This window comes from Nematolebias whitei, chromosome 11 (assembly GCF_014905685.2).
Source record: "Nematolebias whitei isolate Nwh7 chromosome 11, NemWhi1, whole genome shotgun sequence".
In the NCBI taxonomy this organism is placed as follows: Eukaryota; Metazoa; Chordata; class Actinopteri; order Cyprinodontiformes; family Rivulidae; genus Nematolebias; species Nematolebias whitei.
The window spans coordinates 31,708,352-31,726,944 of NC_056508.1; the positions used below are offsets into that span (position 1 = coordinate 31,708,352).

The following is an 18,593-nucleotide window of genomic DNA, read 5'->3' on the forward strand; positions in this document are numbered from 1 at the left end:
CTCTAAACGCTCTAAAAGAGCACAGAATGTCATGATTTCATCTCTCTGCCTCCTCTGCTCTTTGCCACCTGCAAGCGCCCTTGGCCACGCCCACTTCTCCGCTTTGCACAGAGAACAGCTGATCAGCTGCAGAAGGAAGTTTATCCTGCAGTGTGGGCTGCACAAAGGTATAATAATTTATTTTAAATAAAAATTCCATGCCGATCGTGCAGCTCATCCATCAGTCAGCCATTTGTGTGCCATGTCTAATTTTATTTTGAAAAACCGCGATAGAGCGAGTCCACAATAAACGAACCGCGTAGTAGCGACAGACTACTAATGTTAATCTGTTGTAGATGTTAATCCATTTAACCTATCCACTGGTTCATGAGATATTTTTCTAATGCTGCAGACACACAAACATGCACACAGAGAAACACCCAGTGCGATAAACATTATCACCTTTCACCTTCAGTGGTGAGCAACAACAAGGTACCTGGATGCAGTCCGGTACTCCGGTGCTGTCCATTCGGCTGGCCACATTAACTGTGTTCCCCCATATGTCGTACTGTGGTTTCCTGGCTCCAATTACCCCGGCTACAACAGGCCCCATGTTCAATCCTGAGAACAAATCATGCTGCTGTGAGGCTTCAGTCATTTAAACGAAACAGCAATGCAGTCTCTAAAAACAGAACATTAGTCTTATTTGCCCGTAGCTAACGCAACAAAGCCCATCAAGAGAAGATTTATCAGATAATGTGCGTGGAACAACTCCCTCTGTCTTCCAGGCTTACCTATCTTCATTTGGAAGTTGTTGAAGGAATGCTCGTTGATGTATTTCATCTGCTCTCTCAGCCTCATGGCGTAGTCTGCCAGAGCCAGGATGTGTGACCGGCCCTCTCTGTCGTAGGTGGAGTTGTTGAGGCCGGAGGCTGCCATATAGGTGGAGCCAATGGTTTTGATTTTCTCCAGCTGACAGAACCTCTCCTCGCTAATGATCTGGAGACATGCAATCAGCCGCACAAGAGAGGAGGAAACGAGAGCGGTGCAGATCAACAGCAAGAACACCTCACACCACCAGCAAAACTGTGTTTATCAGCCGCATCAAACAAACATTTGTGTCAGCATTTACACTATTGATTTACTGTTTGTTTCTCTGGACAAGGGTTGCACATAAACTGCTTATGCATATTTTGTGAGATTTTAACAATTTATACATTACAATGTTCATCTCGCTCAGTAATAGTGTGCTAAGTCTTATGTTTGAAGACATTTCGTTAATTTACAAAACATTTACATTTATTAAAAAATATACAGCTATAAATCAACATCTCAAATTTTTTCAAAAAAATTTATTAGTTGAATTGTGGTTCAATGTACTTTCTATATTTTTGTCTTCTTTTGCTACTTTTAGCTTTTAGCTACCATTCTGCAACTTTTAGCTACCTTTTGATACATTTAGCGACAACTCGGCTACATTTAGCTACTCTTTTGCTACTTTTAGATTTTAGTCTCTATTCTGCTATTTTTAGATAACTTTCTGATGTTTTAAGTTTTTAACTGTCTTTTTTTCTTTGTATTGTTTAGCTACATTTGTGCTAATTTTAGAAACTGTTTGGCTGATTTTAGCATATCACTTGTTTTGCTACTTTTACTTTTCAGCTACCATCCTGTTTCTTTAAGTTTCTTACTATCTTTCCTCTCCTTTAGCTTTTAGCTACACTTTTGCTAATTTTAGATGTTTTTCTAGTTAGTCTTTAGCTGATTTTAACTACCGGTACTGTATTTTTAATTTTTACTTTTTGCAGAGTTTGTTCATTTTAGCTTCTGCTGTGATTGGCTTAAATTTAACAGTTCAGTTTCAAATCTTTTAACAATTTTCAGCAGTCATTCGGTGCTCAACATTCACACAGCCTTTCACAGAAACTGCCGATTTGTCCTGATTTCATTTCTCTTCTCACACACTTTATCCAATCAGTTCTCTCTTCTGCAATAATCACCGCACATCTCACCTCATCGAAGTCTGCGATGATCTCATTAAGCAGCCGGAGACACTCTACCCCCTCGTTGTTTGCCTCCAGCTCCACGTAAAACTCAGAGAAGTTGCTGATGGAGGCGAACATGACGGCGACGCACTCACACGACTGGTAGTACAACTCATCGTTGCGCCGCTCCCGTGCTAGAAAGTGGGCGGCTACGTCCTTGGGCAGGATGTTGTGCAGCAAGCGGCGGTTGTACGCCTGCAGCTCCTCCATATCCTCCTTCTCCTCTGTGGCCTTAGAAGAGACAAAAAGGTCACTCAGTCAGGCTAGCAGGAGACCAGACTCATGGAGTACACCACCAGCAACACATGAGATTATGAGATGAGGTTCATGAGTTTTTCTTCTAACAAACAGTGTTGAGTCCAGAAGCTAATGGCAAAGTTTTAAAAACAGGTCTTGTGCGATCAGTAGTAGTGTTGGAGATGAGTCTCAGCTACTACCACACCAAACTGGAGCTTAATCTTTGTAAAACTGACCGAGTTATCCTTTTGGTGTCAGCCGTCCTGAATTGGATGGACTTCTAAAGTTAATCAGCTGTAGTTGTACATTTAACTATTACTTTCAACAAGTTTCTTAAAATGTTGCTAACAGACAGATGCAGACACAAGAGAAAACATTATCACTTACCACATTTTGGCAGTGAGCAATAATTCATATTTTTACCTGCAGTTTCCAGAGGAAGTCCAGGCGTGCAGTAGACTCCACCTGCTGGCCATGCAAGTAGAGAGCCAGAACAAAAACCATCAGGATTACGGGAATCATGACCTTTAGGGGTACCTTAGTCACATCCTCCAGGCTGAGAAGCAAAGGAATTATAAATCAGTGTCTTGATTTGGAATAAAAAAAAAAAAGTATTTTACCAGGATTGAACACAAATGAAAGCTCCATACCACTGTTCTGCAGTTTCATTGAAACTAAGTCTGGAACAAAGACATGAGAAAGTCAAGCCTACTTATCACATGCACCACTTAAAGAAAGTAGAACAAAACGCAAGATACAACTTACTGTTGCAGGGAGTCATTAACAGGTGATAATTGCCTGAGGACAAAATGAGAACATATTCAAAAATAGGACTTAACATTCAGAAGTAGGTCTTTAACGTTCTAAACCTTGAAAAAATAGGCCGTCTTCTACCTAAACCACAGCGATGTGACGCAGACCATAAGTATTAGTAAATTTCCGTGTGTTATTGGCGGCAGACTTACAGCCTGTTGGCGTTGAGCAGCAGGTCAGCGTTGTCAAACAGAGCCACCTGAGGCCACTCCACCAGCAGGAGGAAGACAAGCTGGATGAGCAGCATGAGCGCCAGCTTCCCGATGCTGCTGATGTGGAGGAACACGGAGCAGGCCAGCAGGGTCAGCAGCACGCTGTAGCTGAAGTACTGCAGCAAGGACAACACAGTTACAGGGATTATTGTGGGAATGCAGATTCAGCCTTCATCACACATTTGTTTTCAGGTTTAAAGTGTCTTGCAAACTACCTCCTCATACTTTCCATCTTAACCATTCATATATCCATACATTTGACTCGATCAGAAATAGTGTGATGTGCTGCTTTGCTAATTTTAGCTTTTAGGTACTATTTTGCTAGTTTAAGAATTAGGCTACTGTTTTGCTAGTTCACTTTTCTGAGCATTTGTGTTTATAGTACAATAATGCATACAGTATATATAATATATAATAATACTACGTGTGTCTACCCCTTGTGGTCTGCTCTAGCTCTTGCTGCTCCCACTTGTTCCTAATTGTCTAAAAAAGTTCAATCTGGTCCTCTGGACATTCAAAAAACAAAACAAAGCAAAACAACAACAAAAAAATGTAGAAACATTTCGTCTTTCATCCGAAAGACTTCCTCAGTCTGAAGTGCTGTTTTTAGATTTTTCTACCTGGATTATTGAGCATGCATCAGGATGTTCATAATTGTCTTTTCCCCAGGTGTCTGTCATTATCTGTTGTCAGTGTTTTGTATATAAGCCTGCATATCTCTATGTTCCTCGTGTCCATGCATTGTCCCTTAAGGCATTTTGGTTTTGTCTCATCGTTCGTTATCTGTCTCCTGTGAGAATTGCAGCCACATCAGTTTGTTATTTTCTATCAATAACAAAAAAGAATAACATATAATTCTTAAGTTACTCTGCGAGTTCCCTGTGCTTGCTTGCACCTAGGGTTCCACACACCAACAGAATCATAACTTTAACTTTTGGCTACTGCTTTGCTTATTTTAGCTTATAGCAACATATTTGCTGGTTTTAGCTTTTTGTTAGGGCCTTGCTGGTTTTAGCTTTTAGCTACTGTTTTGCTGCATATTTTTCTAGGTCCAGCGTACTTTTCATTCAGCCCACAGTGATATAGAAAATGCCAACGAGCGTAGGACCAACCTCTGGAAAATGGCAGGGCAGAGTCTGACTGGAGCACAGAGTCAACCCGTCCTCGGCTGTTTTAGTCAGGTTGTGAAGTAGGCAGAGAGTCGCTGTGGCGTTCAGCTCCTCTTTTACACAGTCCTCCAGTCTCGTTCTGCTGCAGGTAAACTGGCAAGAAAGAAGACATCTGTATGTAGAAAAGTATAAACGTCTACAACTGATTCACTTTCCAGGTCAACCCCAAACAGCACTCGCAAACACAAAAATAACTGTAGCTCGGTCAGTTTGAGATAAAACCGGATGTGGTAGCAGCTGAGAGTCATTCACAACACATACTTTGAGTGCTATTGCATCTTGTGAGATCTCAGATGTTGCATGAGATCATTTACAAAGTTTGACCAAAACAACAATAAAACAATCTGTGGCATGAAAGGAGGCAGGCGAGCAAGGAATGCTTGGCCTTCAGTGAAGTGGTTTAAATCTGATTTTAATCTGATATACAGTATGTGGCAGCTCTAAACTCTATTAAAGGGAACTAATATGAAGTTGATCTTACTTCACACATATGCTAACACAAAACTGTCTATATAAAACTGACAAACATAATCTATACATGATATTAGTTATGATTAAAATATATAGATATTTTTAACATGGCTCCATGTATCACAGTCGGGGTTTAAGCAGGATTTGTTTTAAAAAAAAAAAAGAGTCTCTGGTTTGCAGGTCCCAAAAGGAGCATAACATGTGGACTGAAATAACAGCTGACACCATCTGACAAACTGGAAACAAAAGCAGGCGACAGACTTGTCTGCGCTGTCCGTCAATCAGAGCCGTTCTAAATACAGCTGGCAGAGTCTAAAGTTAAAAAGAAAACCGTTCTGTAAATGCAGTTTTGTGTCTGAATAAGCTGTAAAAATAGTCTTTACAGCACTAAAGCAGAGATGAGCAACATTTGCTATCAGTGGAGCCATTCTTCCACTTTTTTTTATTAAAAAATATAAAGTTTGTTCAGAGTAACTCCTACTTGAAGCTTGAAAGAAAGATAAAACAAGCCAGTATGTCACACAAATTCTTTCATTCTTTTCAGATAATCAGATAAAAGTTTAAAATCTCTGTTGCCCGATCTGATCTTCAGCACGCAGCCTGTTCTGATTTATTGTAACCAACAGTTTTCTGCAACATGTGAGGAACATTTGTGTTCCAGTTAGGATCTTTAGCTTCATTTTCCATGATTACAACAAGCTGTTTTTATGAATAAAGTCTTGGGTCATCTTCCTGAATATTTTGTTGCTGTATCGGTGTATTTTGAGAAAGAAAAGATGTGCAGCAGAGCTTTTTATGTGAAGCTAACGCAGAACATCTGAGTTAAAGTAACATCAGCCATGGCTGTAATTTCTTGGTAGAATTGGGTTTTGTCGACACAGACCAAAAGAAGAAAGCCCAGCTCTGTTGAACTTGCTTCATAGTATACCCCTCTTAGAAAAGTATGTATAAGTCGTATGTGTTGGGGTTAAACCCTTGAGAGCCATTGCCTGATTTAATCCTTGGCTACAGTGATATCTTGTAAAATTAAGCGCAGATGCCTCCAAATCCCACATGGGAAGCTGCTCTGGTTTTAAAGCCAGAACAGTTCAGACTATCTTCAAATTAAAGGGATCTGCAGCATGTGAAGGGAACATTGTGAAAGAACAAACAAAATACAATCAGAAGGTTTAATTTTTTTTATACTTCATGTTGCGGGACGTCTTGAAACAACATACTCACGCGAAACAACTGCTTCCTTATTCCAAAACCACTAAACAAAGATCTCTGGTGCCTACCATGTTAGCAAAGGAAGCAATGAAGAGGAGGAGGATGTTGAAGATGCCCACCAGCGTGCTGTTTGTTCGGGACTGAATAATTTTCTTGGTGAGATTCTGAAAGGCAGCTGGGAAGCGCTTCAACACAGAAACGATCAGATAAGTGACAGTAAATATCATGAACAAGGCTTGCTGTGGACATGTAATAAGCACTCTTATCTAGAAATAATCTGCCAGAGGGAAACATGTGAGTGCTGCAGGACTTCGTTTCTTACTTTAATGCAGGAATAGATGGCACAGATGAAAAGGATGTTGGCGAGGATGATGAAGATGCTGATGTAAAGACCGAGCATAAGTGTTGTTCTGTGGAAGAGAAGTACGGAGGCTCGTTAGGATGTACAGCTCTCGTTAACCCTTCCTAAACGAATCAAAAACACATTTCCTGACAGTAATTCAGTCGAAACATGGGGAGGCAACATTCTGGAATGATCACTTACTTTGGAAAAATGATTGCCTGAATGAAACAGATAAAAAAGAAGACACAAAGAGTACAGGCCACGTATCCTCCCAAACGATCGTCAACTTTTTTGGAGTACTGAAAAAAAAGAAGAATATATTCCATCACAGTTAGATTCAGTGAGAGACAATCAGACTCTCCAGTTCTCAGGAGCACTTCTCTATCACCAAACATGAACCTTTTTCTCGAGGTCGGGCGTTTGAAAGGTGAGCCAAAACTTCCTGACATGATCCTTCCTCAGCTGGTCGATGCTGCGTGCATCAATAGCCCGTTTAAGAAACTCGTCCACCTCCTCCTCCGGAGTCTCCGTAACGCAGCGGCTGTGATACACGGAACAAGTCACTTTAGGGTTGGTCAGGAACTGAAGAATGAGGTTATGACAGGCAGGAAGACTCGGGGCTAATTTGGTATTAGCGCTGTGTGGGCTCTGACTAAATAAAATCAACAGCAGGCTCCCAAGTGAAAGATCTACAGTGACAGTCTGCCAGACGACCTCTAATAACAAGAGCTGCCCTATTAAAAAGAAACGGGGCTGGAATACTCACTTTTCTTTACTGGATGCTGCTTCGATGCCCTGAGCAGAGAGAGAAAATAAACTTGTTTGACAGGGAGCCCCAAAAAATATATAAGAATTAAAATGTTACTGAGCTGTTACAGTAAAACAGAAAAATAGACAGTGTTTGAGACATCTGCACAGTTAATCCCTGTGAGCCAGACTGATGTTTTAATTAATGCTCTGAGGCTTCAAATTACACCCTCTTTGCCCCCAGGGCTCAAACCCTCTGAGATGGAAAGGACAGAGGAGGAGGAGGGGGAGGAGGAGGAAGAGAGAAAGAATGCAGGAAATCAACGGAAATGAAACTTCAAGCTTAAATAAAAAAAGAGAGATGGAGACAAGTGAGGAAAAATGAAGGATCAGAAAAATATCTGCAGCTGCAGCTTCAAACAGGTTAAACACGATGAACTAGGAAGAACTCTGAGTCCTGCTGTGGCTCATGGCTGTTTGAAATAAACCAATATTAATGACTCTTCTCATATTTCTATTAACTTTAACGGGCTCGTGCTGCAGGTTCTGAGGACATTCGTCACTTTTCGTGCTCGTATTCTTTTTTACGCAGTGCTGTCTGAAGGTTTTCTACAAAATTTCAGCTTTAAGCAGCTGTAAGTGTGTGCAGACATGGTTGAATGTTTGCACGGTACCACGTCCACCTGTCTGCCCTTTCTTGGTCTTTTCTCGCCCACAACTTACAGACCTTTAGAGAAAATGATTAAACGGTGGTCCTCTACTTGGTGTAAGTATAACGTGACATAAGTAACTGTTGGAACGGGATAGAAGCTCATCTGGTCCTCACAACAAGGAGATGTTTGTTCTATCAAAATCACAACAAAGCATAAACATTCGCAGGCAAAAATGAATATGATGTGAGAAATGCTTTAACTTCACATTGAGTTTGATTCAAACAAAAAGTTTGGTAGAGTTTGGAACATATGGGATCCTGGGAATGTAACGACATCAGCACAATAATGCTCTGCATGCAAAAACAGTGCTGACATGGCTGAGCAGAGGTTACATCCTAATTAGAACGTAATTAAAAATGTTATTTTAACTTGTGTTTCGAATATCAACATTTAGCTCAGTGCTTCTCAATTACTTTCTGTTATGCCCCTCCAGAAAGAAGTAAACATTTCACGCCACCCCCTAACTCTCTGCTGCGACTGTAAATAGTATAATTTGTCTATAAAATTGTTATAAGTACACCTCTGCATAACATTGTGCCCTTATTAACATTAAAGAAAACAAAAAAAGAATACAGATCAACTTATAACGGAGAATAAATTTATTAACATTAGTCTGTAACAGAAACAACTTAATTTACCAAAAACAAAACGTAAATCCTTATTTAAACTGTAAACATTTTTAACCATTTTATACTGTAAAATTAAATTAAATATAATCAATAAATAATAATAAATTCAAATTGATCAGCAACATTTTAAGTCAGGGGTGTTATATAAAACACTTTGACCTACAAAAAAAAAAAAAAGAAGAAAACAATTTGTGCTGATTTAAAAAAAAAATCAAAATGATGAAGTCGGGATCAATGAGCAAACTCATCGATAAATCTTTAAAAATTTGTCAACGCGAAAGAGGACAGAGGGGGCAGGTGTCGCTCTCGCTTTGAGTTTACTCTTTGTTGCATGCTGCTGTGAGTGACGTCCAGAGCATCTTAAAAACAGCAGCAGAGGGGAGCAACACGGTTCAAGCATGGCTCCCAAAACAACAAGGCAGCCATATTTGTTCATAACTTCATTATTAGTAAGACTGAGAGATATGAGCGAACAGTTGCTGGAATGACAAAATGAGATTGGTGGGGAAAAAAAAACAAAAAACCTGTGGCAAAAAAAAAAAGCATGTTCCCGGGTCACATGTGTCCCCCTCCCGGCATTGCCCCGGGCATCCCCAGGGGGTCACGCCCCACTATTTGAGAAGGACTGGTTTAGTTGAACTTTTTTTAGTCTAAATATGGTCACTTCTTCCAACAAGTATTTCCAATGGTAATAATTTCAAGCCTAAAAATGTGTTTAAGCAGTGTAGCTGCTTCTATTGTTCTTTTAACTGTTTTTCTTTTACATTTTATTGTTGGATGTAACTGGGACCCTGTGCACGGTACATAATTTTGTTCCACCACATGTACCACACGTAGTGCAAACGACAATAAAGAAACTCTGACTTTTGACTCTCTGACTACAGTGGGTTTGAATTTATTGGCTCATCATAACTGAAATATTCACAACAAAAATGTTTACCGGTAAAAAGATAGTTGAGAAACAAGGAGGGTGTTAGTGTGAAAGTTGAAGAGTTTGGTGAAGAACGTTTGATAAAGAACAACTTTCTTGTTAACCTTTTGTTGATGTGTTCATAAAGATTTTTTTCCTGTTAATTGAGATGGGTTCAATACTTTAAAATTTAGATGGAGATAATAAGTGCTAAATAAAGACTACAGTCCAGCTCTATACCGTGTCTCTTGAGCATGACTGTTTCAAATCCCGTCAACTTACAGGGTGGAGCTATAGTTGTACAACAGTATGCGCCTCCATTCATAAGCTATAGGTTTAACTATTAAAAGATATTCAGTATATATTCCACTTTGTAACACAAGCAAAGCTGCAATAACAGCTCTGATGTGCCAAATTAACATGCAACTGACCCACGACTGTTGAAATATAAAGGTTTTATTTCTCTGTGTTCTTCTTTTAACAAATGAGATAATTTGGTTGTATTGAGTGTGTTGGATTTCACAAGCTCTGCGACTTTACTGGACAAATAAGATAAATATTGTCTAATAAGAGCTACTGAACCAAATAAAACTGTTCAGATTAGACTTGAGAATTGAGAGGATGGCACTGGACATCAAATATATAAAAAGGAGAAGAAACCCTATTATTTTTAGTGTGTGTTTCTCACCATCTTCTTGTAGACTTTAGAGTCTTTGTTTCTGGAGAATGGTCTATCAGACCCCCAGCGTGGCATCAGTCCCTCCGTGGAGTTTGCACGTGGTCGCTGCATTTTGGCCATCAAGGCTTTTTCCTCTTTCTGAAAGGGGAAAAAAAAAATCCCACCACAAACAAAGGTCTATAAGCCAGGTGACAAGCTATTTCACAGTTTGTGTGAAATGTGGCACTTATGTGTCATTTTAAAGGGGGTATGCAGATAATCAGGAACATGCTCGACCGTGCACCTACCCTTTTCTGGCTGCAGCCAAGTACCAGGAAGGTTTCAATGTTGTGATCCTTCAGGTACGCATTCCGCTCTCCTCCAAATCCAGGCTCTACTTCATAGTCTCCATTGAGGTACTGCAGCGTGGCTTTGGTGATGTGGATCCGTCTACACAATCAAAAGTTATAGTTTGTCAGAATGAGCTTCATTGGGGCAGCAGGTGGAATAATTCAATTCCATTCAGTTTATTTATACAGCACCAAGTCACAACAGAAGTCGTCTCAGGGCACTGAACAGAAACATTCATATACATAAAAAGTAAGTTAATAACATTATTTATCTGAGGAGCAGACTGATTTGAGTTTAACTTCATCGCATACTCTCATCTTGAGCAAGCATGAAGGCAACAATGGGAAGGAAAAAGTCCCACATGTGGAAGAAACCTCCAGCAGAACCAGGCTCAGGACAAGCGGCCATCTGCTCCGACCGGCTGGGTTTGAGAGGAACAGGAAGGAGGAACAGATACACAATGGCAGGCCAAGAATCACGTTAAGGTACTCACCCTGCCTTCCCCCCGGCCTCCATTTGGTTAGCGAGCGTCACATCATTAGACCAGACGTCAAACTGCCACTTGCGCAGGCCCAGCACCCCGCAGTGAACGCGCCCACTGTGAATGCCCACCCGCATGTTCACATTAACACCTGTCACTTCTCTTACCAGCCTGCACATACAAACACACACACACACACACACATTTGTCAGAACAAGTCACATTTAGATTTACAGCATCTCTACTGAATCCTAACAAGATATTTACAATTAAACCTTCAGAGAAATGTGTCGCTATTTCTTTTAGTATGTCAAGTGTGCGATTCACTCACGAGATGGTCTCAATCATGTCTACTCCCATCTCTACACAGCAGTGGGCATGGTCGGCCCGGGGCTCAGGCAGCCCCGAAACACAGTAGTAACAGTCTCCGAGGATTTTGATACGCAGGCAGTGGTTCTCCTGCACAACAAAGATGAAAACACACCAACAACAATAATAATTACAGTAAACACACACAGCTTGCTAATGTCAAGTAGATACATGATTTCAATAACCCGTCAATCTCTAATTAGTGTGTTACACAACCTAACCCAACAACCACTGAGGCTACTAAATTTACATAAGAGGCAGTGCTTTCAGAGATCTGCAGGTGTCAACAGGTGTCTCACCCAGGCCAACTTGTCAAAACGGGCAAACAGCTCGTTCAGCGTCATGACCAACTCCTGAGCCGTGCACTGAGACGCCAGGCCGGTGAAGCCCTCGATGTCAGCAAACAGAATGCTACAGGTCGGGTGGTGGTGAAGGATGGGGAAAAGAGGGCGACAGCAAAGAAAAGCAAAAAGATTCAAACAACTAGATCAGTCGATAAAGTACGGAGGGAGTTATTTATTAACCTTTATTTAACCAGACAAATCCCATTGAGATCACAGATCTCTTTTGCTATGGAGGCCTGGGCCTGAAGGCAGTCTAACATGCATGTTTTTGGTTAGCATGTTAGCATGTTAGCATGGTGCTCCCTCCCAGCAGCGGAGGAAGGGGCACAAAGAAGGGACAGACATTTATTTAGTTCTGGCTCTCATCATCTAGGCTGATGTAGGTCAGCGCATCCAGCCCTTCCCTCTGAGAACAACCCCCCCCCCCACCACCCCCATATGCCTGTCTGCATGCCTTTCATTTCTAACTTTTGATACTAATGAAATAAGAATAAAAACAAAACAAAGGTTCCAGCCAAAGGTGACAGATGTCAGTGTGAATCCCATTGGGCTGACCTCTAATGGGAGCAGGAGATCTGGATCTCCAAAACAGTGGACCAGAGAATGTTTGTGTCTTCCCATGATGACCAAGGCTGTAAGCCAGGATGGATGTTTGCCTCCAAAGAGTACAGTCATTGAAATGATAAGATTACCACTGATAGCATTTCATCATGTAGTGAATGTAGTTTTTGGCATGCTTCTTTATTAGCTCATTCCTGGCTGTCAGAAATAAAATACACTTGCATTTTATTACACAATTTTTCTGTTAATCATACTGCCTGTAGTGCTTTTTTTTCATTTTGCTTATATTTGCTCTCCCTTATTTATTGTTATATAAATGTTATAGTCTATTTTCTTAAACTCTGACTTGCATACCTCATGCCTAAATGGTACCAACTCAAACAATAATATTAGTTTTGGCCAGTCAGGCAGAGAGGAGAGGGAGTATGACTTTGACATTCTTGAAAACATACAACAGCATAAAACTAATATGTGTGATACACATAAAAAATAAGGTCAGTTCCTGCACTGAACATGATGAGAGATAAAAACCTGTAAGGCTTACAATATAAAATGATAATTTTGTACACTCACCTAAAAATAATCAATGCAAATGTTAAAGAAGATTAGAAAAAAACTAAATATAACAGACAGTTTATGGTAGTATTACTATAACAACATGTTGCTTGACTCAGAGAAATAACTGGCACCCGATAGTTATCACCTGTCGCCACGAAATGCAGGCAGTTATGCAACTGCCTTTTGTCTTTTACGTAACGATACATATTTTGAGCGACAAAAGTTTACACAAAATCTTTGTTGCAACTGACATGTAAGACAACAGGAAATGTGCAATCCTTCGATTTGATTAATAACTTACACTGAACACAAATATAAATGCAACACTTTTGTTTTTGCTCCCATTTTTCATGAGCTGAATTCAAAGATCTAAGACTATTTCTATGTACACTAAATCTCTAAAATATTGTTCACAAATGTGTGTAAATCTGTGTTAGTGAGCACTTCTCCTTTGCAGAGATAATCAATCCACCTCACAGGTGTGGCACATCAAGATGCTGATTACACAGCATGATTATTGCACAGGTGGGCCTTAGGCTGACCACAACAAAAGGCCACTCTAAAATGTGCAGTTTTATCACACAGCACAATGTTGCAAGTTTTGAGGGAGCGTACAATTAGCAAGCTGACTGCAGGAATGTCCACCAAAGCTGTTGTATGTGAACTGAATGTTAATTTCTCCCCCACAGCTGTCTCCAAATGTGTTTCAGAAAATTTGGAAGTGCATCCAACTGGCCTCACAACTGCAGGCCACATGTAACAAAACCAGCCCAGGGCCTCCACATCCAGCATCTTCCCATCCAAGATTGCCAGCCCCCCAGACAGCTGCTGCAGTAATCGGTTTGCACAACCAAAGAATTTCTGCACGAACTGTCAGAAACAGTTTCAGGGAAACACATCTGCATACCCTTGTCTCCATCGGGGTTTCCACCTGATTGCAGTTCATCGGTATAACTGACTTGAGTGAAGTGCTCACATTCGATGGGGTATGGCACGTTGGAGAGTTGTTCTCTTCATAGATTAATCTGTTTTTACTGTACAGGGCAGATGGCAGACTGTGTGTATTGCGTTGTGTGGGTAAGCATTTTGCTGATGTCAACGTTGTGAAGCAAGTGGCCCATGGTGGTGGAGGTGGCATTATTTTTAGGCCTGTCACGATAACAAATTTTGCTGAGCAATTAATTGTCTCAGAAATTATTGTGATAAACGATAATATTGTTTGAAATTTGACAATAATTAGTAATAATTATCAAATTTAAGAACATATGTTGGTAATTTGTTTTGCATGTAGTACCTTTTTTGACCACTGGATATCAGTATAAGACTGTTTGAACCGAAGGATGAATAGTGAGGGAGGAGCAGTGTGTCTCTTTAAGAAAAATGGGAGGGAGGCCCCATGACATGACATGGGCTGTCTCGATCCTTCCTTTTTTCGGTTCTCAAAAGGGCGGATGCTTGGTGCGGTTTGAGCTCTTTAGCATAGCATTTGTCACACAAAGCTTTTAATTAAAAAAATAATTAGTAAACAAGTTCTCAGCTTCTTTTTGCAGAGAAAAACAACTTTTTAGACAAAGGCACGAGTTTCAACTGTGAATTTTGGAGCTTTGACAAGATGTTTTTTTTTTTTTTTTCACAAGGTCGGCCTGTTAGTTTAGGATGTAGCTTAGCTTCTCAGCTTAGCTGCTTTTAACGGTCCAAAAACGCAATTTTGGATGGTTAAAACAGATTTTAAAGATCAACCATACCAATACCATACCAATTTATTTCTAAAGCACTTAAAATACAACAAGCAGCCGTCCGAAGTGCTGTACAAAATTAAAAACAAACAAAAAACAGTAAAACAATAAAAACACCTAAATATATATTAAAAAAATCAGCAGATCATAAGTAAAAGAATACAACATTAAGACACAGATGCTAAATCGCTCTAGGTTAAAAGCCAATGGCGAAAAAAAGTGTTTTAAAACGAGTTTTAAAAACAAAAAGTGATGGGGCCTGCCTGACCTCCAGCGGCAGCTCATTCCACAATTTAGGAGCCAGAGCTGAAAAGGCTCTGTCTCCTCTGGATTTATATAAGGTTTTCGGGTAAAGAAAAAAGAGAACAGGAAGGGTCAGAGAAGAGCACCAGAGTTGAGCCTTTTTGTCATCCAGTGTCTTCAGTAGAAAGAGAGACACACAAAGAAACAATAAAGCCAATAAATGAAAATGAGGTCAATAATTTTCATTTATCATGCGATTAATTGATTTATTGTTTATCGCAACAGGCCTAGTTATGGTATGGGCAGGTTTATGTTGGGGACAATGAACACGGGGGCTGGTGTGGTTACACGTGGTCTGCGGTTGTGAGGCCTGTTTGATGTTCTGCCAAATTCTCTGAACATGGACATTCCTGCAGTCAGCATGCTAACTGCACACTCCCTCAAAACTTGTGACATCTGTGGCATTGTGCTGTGTGATAAAACTGCACATTTTAGAGTGGCCTTTTATTGTGGTCAGCCTAAGGCACACCTGTGCAATAATCATGTTGTCTAATCAGCATCTTGATATGCCGCACTTGTGAGGTGGATGGGTTATCTCTGCAAAGGAGAAGTGCTCGCTAACACAGATTTACACACATTTGTGAACAATATTTGAGAGACCTTTTATGAACAAAGAAAAAGTCTAGGATCTTTTGGTTCAGCTCATAAAGAATGAGAGCAAAAACAAATGTTGCGTTTACACTTTTGTTCAGCGTTAGTGGCAGCTGACTACTTGAAAAGCAGATATTTAACTTGTCAAAAAGAATCAGGAGATTGTTCTAAATTTAGACTTTTGTCCCCGTAGTACTTTGTATGAAGGTCAGTTATACTGCATTAGGTAGAAAAAACTGTTGCATAAAAAGGTTAAACCTCATTTTCTTTTAACCATAATCACCTTTATGCAAACTTTATGGATTAAAAAATATGCTTTTTATACCACAAAACATGAGTAACTTCGATTTAATTGTTGCCTGGGGTTCTTGTTGACCTGAGCATCGATTTGTGCTAAAGACAGCAAGGGTTCCATTTCGATAATGGATTACTCCTGTAAGTTTACTCTTGGGCAAAGCAGCGGAGATGCAACAGATTATAGCATTAAGTGGATCAACAGAACTTATTTGGGTCATCTCTGAAACAAGAGTTCTGCTTGGAACCTCGTTTTATTCTCCATACCACTGCAGACATGACAGCACATGATGTTTCAATCATATTTCAGTTCTTCCAGCTCAGCAGATGAGCAGCATACAGTACAACAGTGTCATTAGGTAATTATTCAACATGGTCAAAATTGTCAATAAATTTGGAGTTCACAGGAACGCGCACATTAGTCAAACCAAAGCAGTGACGAGCAGTCAGGGGAGGCAAGTGAGGCAGTGCCTCTCCTGTCATCATGACAGTAAAATACTGACAGTGATAAGAGAAAATATATTTAACCGCTTGACAGTTCTAAAAAATTGTTTTCTGAATTATTTCAACACTGCAATGATCAAAATTGCAGAATTTACGCATTGTCTGTTCAAACAATGCGAGGTGAGGCAGTGTAGTGCTCTAGTTCACCTCTGGGGGCGCTGTGTCATATACAATATATGTAGTAGGCGGTTGGTGCATGCTCATTGCCGTCTCTCTTTATATCACCAATATGTTTGATTACACATATGCTACACATGCTGATGTTCTGCAGTCTGTCTAATATACTGAATGCATGTGTGTGACGTATTTCTTCTTTCTAATCGGTCATACTGCACGCTGAAAAACACGAGAGGTGCGGCAGAATATACCATTCCGCACCGATAGGGGGCAGTGCTGCCCCTTAGAGACAATGGAGCAGGTGCAGTCACTGTGTTACACGGAGGTGCAGCAGGGGTGAAGCAAACGGTACACTCATTTCAATTTGTTTAGACAAAATGGAAGATCATATCTCAAAACTAAAGGACTTTTCTAAACTAGATGAGTCATGCACATAAAACAAGTGGATAAAAACATAATAAAATGAATTAATCATGAGTGCAATGCTGTTTTCGACACAGCCAGAGTTTAGTTTGTTTTTTTAAACATATTGAATCTGGTTACAGACTTTAAACTTGACAGCGTGAGTTCCAAACTGCGGCTGCTCTCACAGAGAGAGCACTTTGAGCAAATGTGGTTCTACGAAAAGGAACCTTACAGTCACCATTTAAATTCACTCTGGTAGATCGGCTGTAGCCCTGCAGTTTCTGTATAATTGCTTAATGGTTTGGGTGCAAGTCCATTTAAGCATTTGAAGATCAATTTTTTAAAAATTGTAATTTATACAATTGGAAAATTCTAGAATACCGAACTTAGTTAAAATATTACAGTGATGAAATCTGATTGGCTTTTGGTATAAAACCTTCAAGGCCCGATTGTAGAGACTTTTCATTGGTTTAAGTGTAGTTAGTGAGTCTGTGACCAAAGAGTAGCTCCATAAGACAAATGTGAAAGAATCGTTGAGTTGAAGAACATCTCTGCACAACGAAGTGTCAAACATTTTCTAATTATTTTAAAACAATTTATATTGAAATATAAGCTTCTATTATTGGTTCATATATGTGAGCAACCGATTCCAGACAGTCAGTGCCTCACCTGTCACAAAGCTCACCGCACATCGCTGAACCAGAGTGAGGTCGAAACTCAGTTTTAGCCTTACAACACCATCTTTGATGAATGTGCTTATTTGGCAGAACATATGACTGAGCTGTACGTATCTCCATCCAGGCTTACCTCACATTATCGTGTTTTTGGATGTAGATCTTGTGAAACATCATATCTTCCTTCTTGGCATTGATATCGGCCTTCATCTCCATGGCAACATGCATTGGCAGAACTGATAGGAGTAAGCGCTCCTGAGAGGCAGAGAAGGAGATGGAGAGTGGAATTAAAAGAAGGACGGCATGAGAAGGAAAGTCCATTTGTTTTCACCGTTTCTCAGAGTGAGAAGGGTGAGTGCGCCACTCATGCTTCGCCAGCCTCTGCGTGGGAATGTGTTAGTCAAATAGAAAGAAGTGGAGGCACGCGCAACACTCCTGAACATATTGTTGACCTCAAAAACTGAGACAAACAAATTGGACCATGAAACGGAGACACCATTGGTTACTCATTTGCATTTGTGATGCCTTTTCCTGTGGGCATGGCTGTGTTCCTGCCTTATTTTGGTCGAGTGTCCATGTCTCAATATATGTGTGTGTGAGTGGTGTGTGTGTCTACCTGCTGTTGGTTTTCCCTCTGCAGGTGCAGTCTGGCCTGAATGTATCCTCTCGTCTCCTGAAAGGCTTGTCTCTGGGAGACCTCAGCAGGGTAGTGGGTGCAGATCCCGATCATGTTAGTGCACAGAAAAATCAGCACGTTGGCACCGACCTGAAAACACACACACACCCAGACATAAAGGATCCAAGTATACACGGGTCTTATCACAAGAATACAGTAAACTCTGGCTGACCTGGGTGAGGTCACTTAGTAAAATTGATAACATTCTGTGTAAAAGGAGTGACAGCAAGGTGGAAAATTCTTTAAAAGTCTGGGGAGCCATTAGATTTAATCTGGTTGGAGGTGATGGCTGCTCTGTAAGAGGACATTTTCATCACTTTGTGTTTTGTGAGGCAGAAAAAACATCAAGATGGTTCATTCAAATTACCAGTACATGAAGTCTTTGCGACACCAGATTGTATCGGATGAATGCTAATGTGTTCCTCCTTCTATGTTCTTTTACAGTTTATCTGCAACCAAAATACTTTTGCATATATGATGCTATTTTAACTATA

The 18,593-nt window shown here is 40.3% G+C and overlaps 1 protein-coding gene across 1 annotated transcript in view; it reads right to left on the bottom strand.

Annotated features, from left to right (window-relative positions):
- The window catches only part of LOC119417632 (adenylate cyclase type 6), a 48,571-nt gene that overhangs the window by 5,713 nt on the left and 24,265 nt on the right, over nt 1-18,593 (bottom strand). Inside the window, exons 4-23 of the mRNA XM_037684884.1 lie at nt 18,040-18,189; nt 17,557-17,678; nt 11,636-11,747; nt 11,299-11,426; nt 10,980-11,138; nt 10,444-10,585; nt 10,166-10,294; nt 7,245-7,273; nt 6,878-7,019; nt 6,680-6,777; nt 6,458-6,545; nt 6,204-6,320; nt 4,399-4,548; nt 3,227-3,402; nt 3,027-3,059; nt 2,912-2,941; nt 2,685-2,817; nt 1,992-2,255; nt 774-978; nt 476-600 (exon numbers count right to left, since the gene is read on the bottom strand). Of these exons, the coding sequence (XP_037540812.1) occupies nt 476-600; nt 774-978; nt 1,992-2,255; nt 2,685-2,817; nt 2,912-2,941; nt 3,027-3,059; nt 3,227-3,402; nt 4,399-4,548; nt 6,204-6,320; nt 6,458-6,545; nt 6,680-6,777; nt 6,878-7,019; nt 7,245-7,273; nt 10,166-10,294; nt 10,444-10,585; nt 10,980-11,138; nt 11,299-11,426; nt 11,636-11,747; nt 17,557-17,678; nt 18,040-18,189 (2,532 nt within the window). The remainder of the gene's footprint in view (nt 1-475; nt 601-773; nt 979-1,991; nt 2,256-2,684; nt 2,818-2,911; nt 2,942-3,026; nt 3,060-3,226; nt 3,403-4,398; nt 4,549-6,203; nt 6,321-6,457; nt 6,546-6,679; nt 6,778-6,877; nt 7,020-7,244; nt 7,274-10,165; nt 10,295-10,443; nt 10,586-10,979; nt 11,139-11,298; nt 11,427-11,635; nt 11,748-17,556; nt 17,679-18,039; nt 18,190-18,593) is intronic.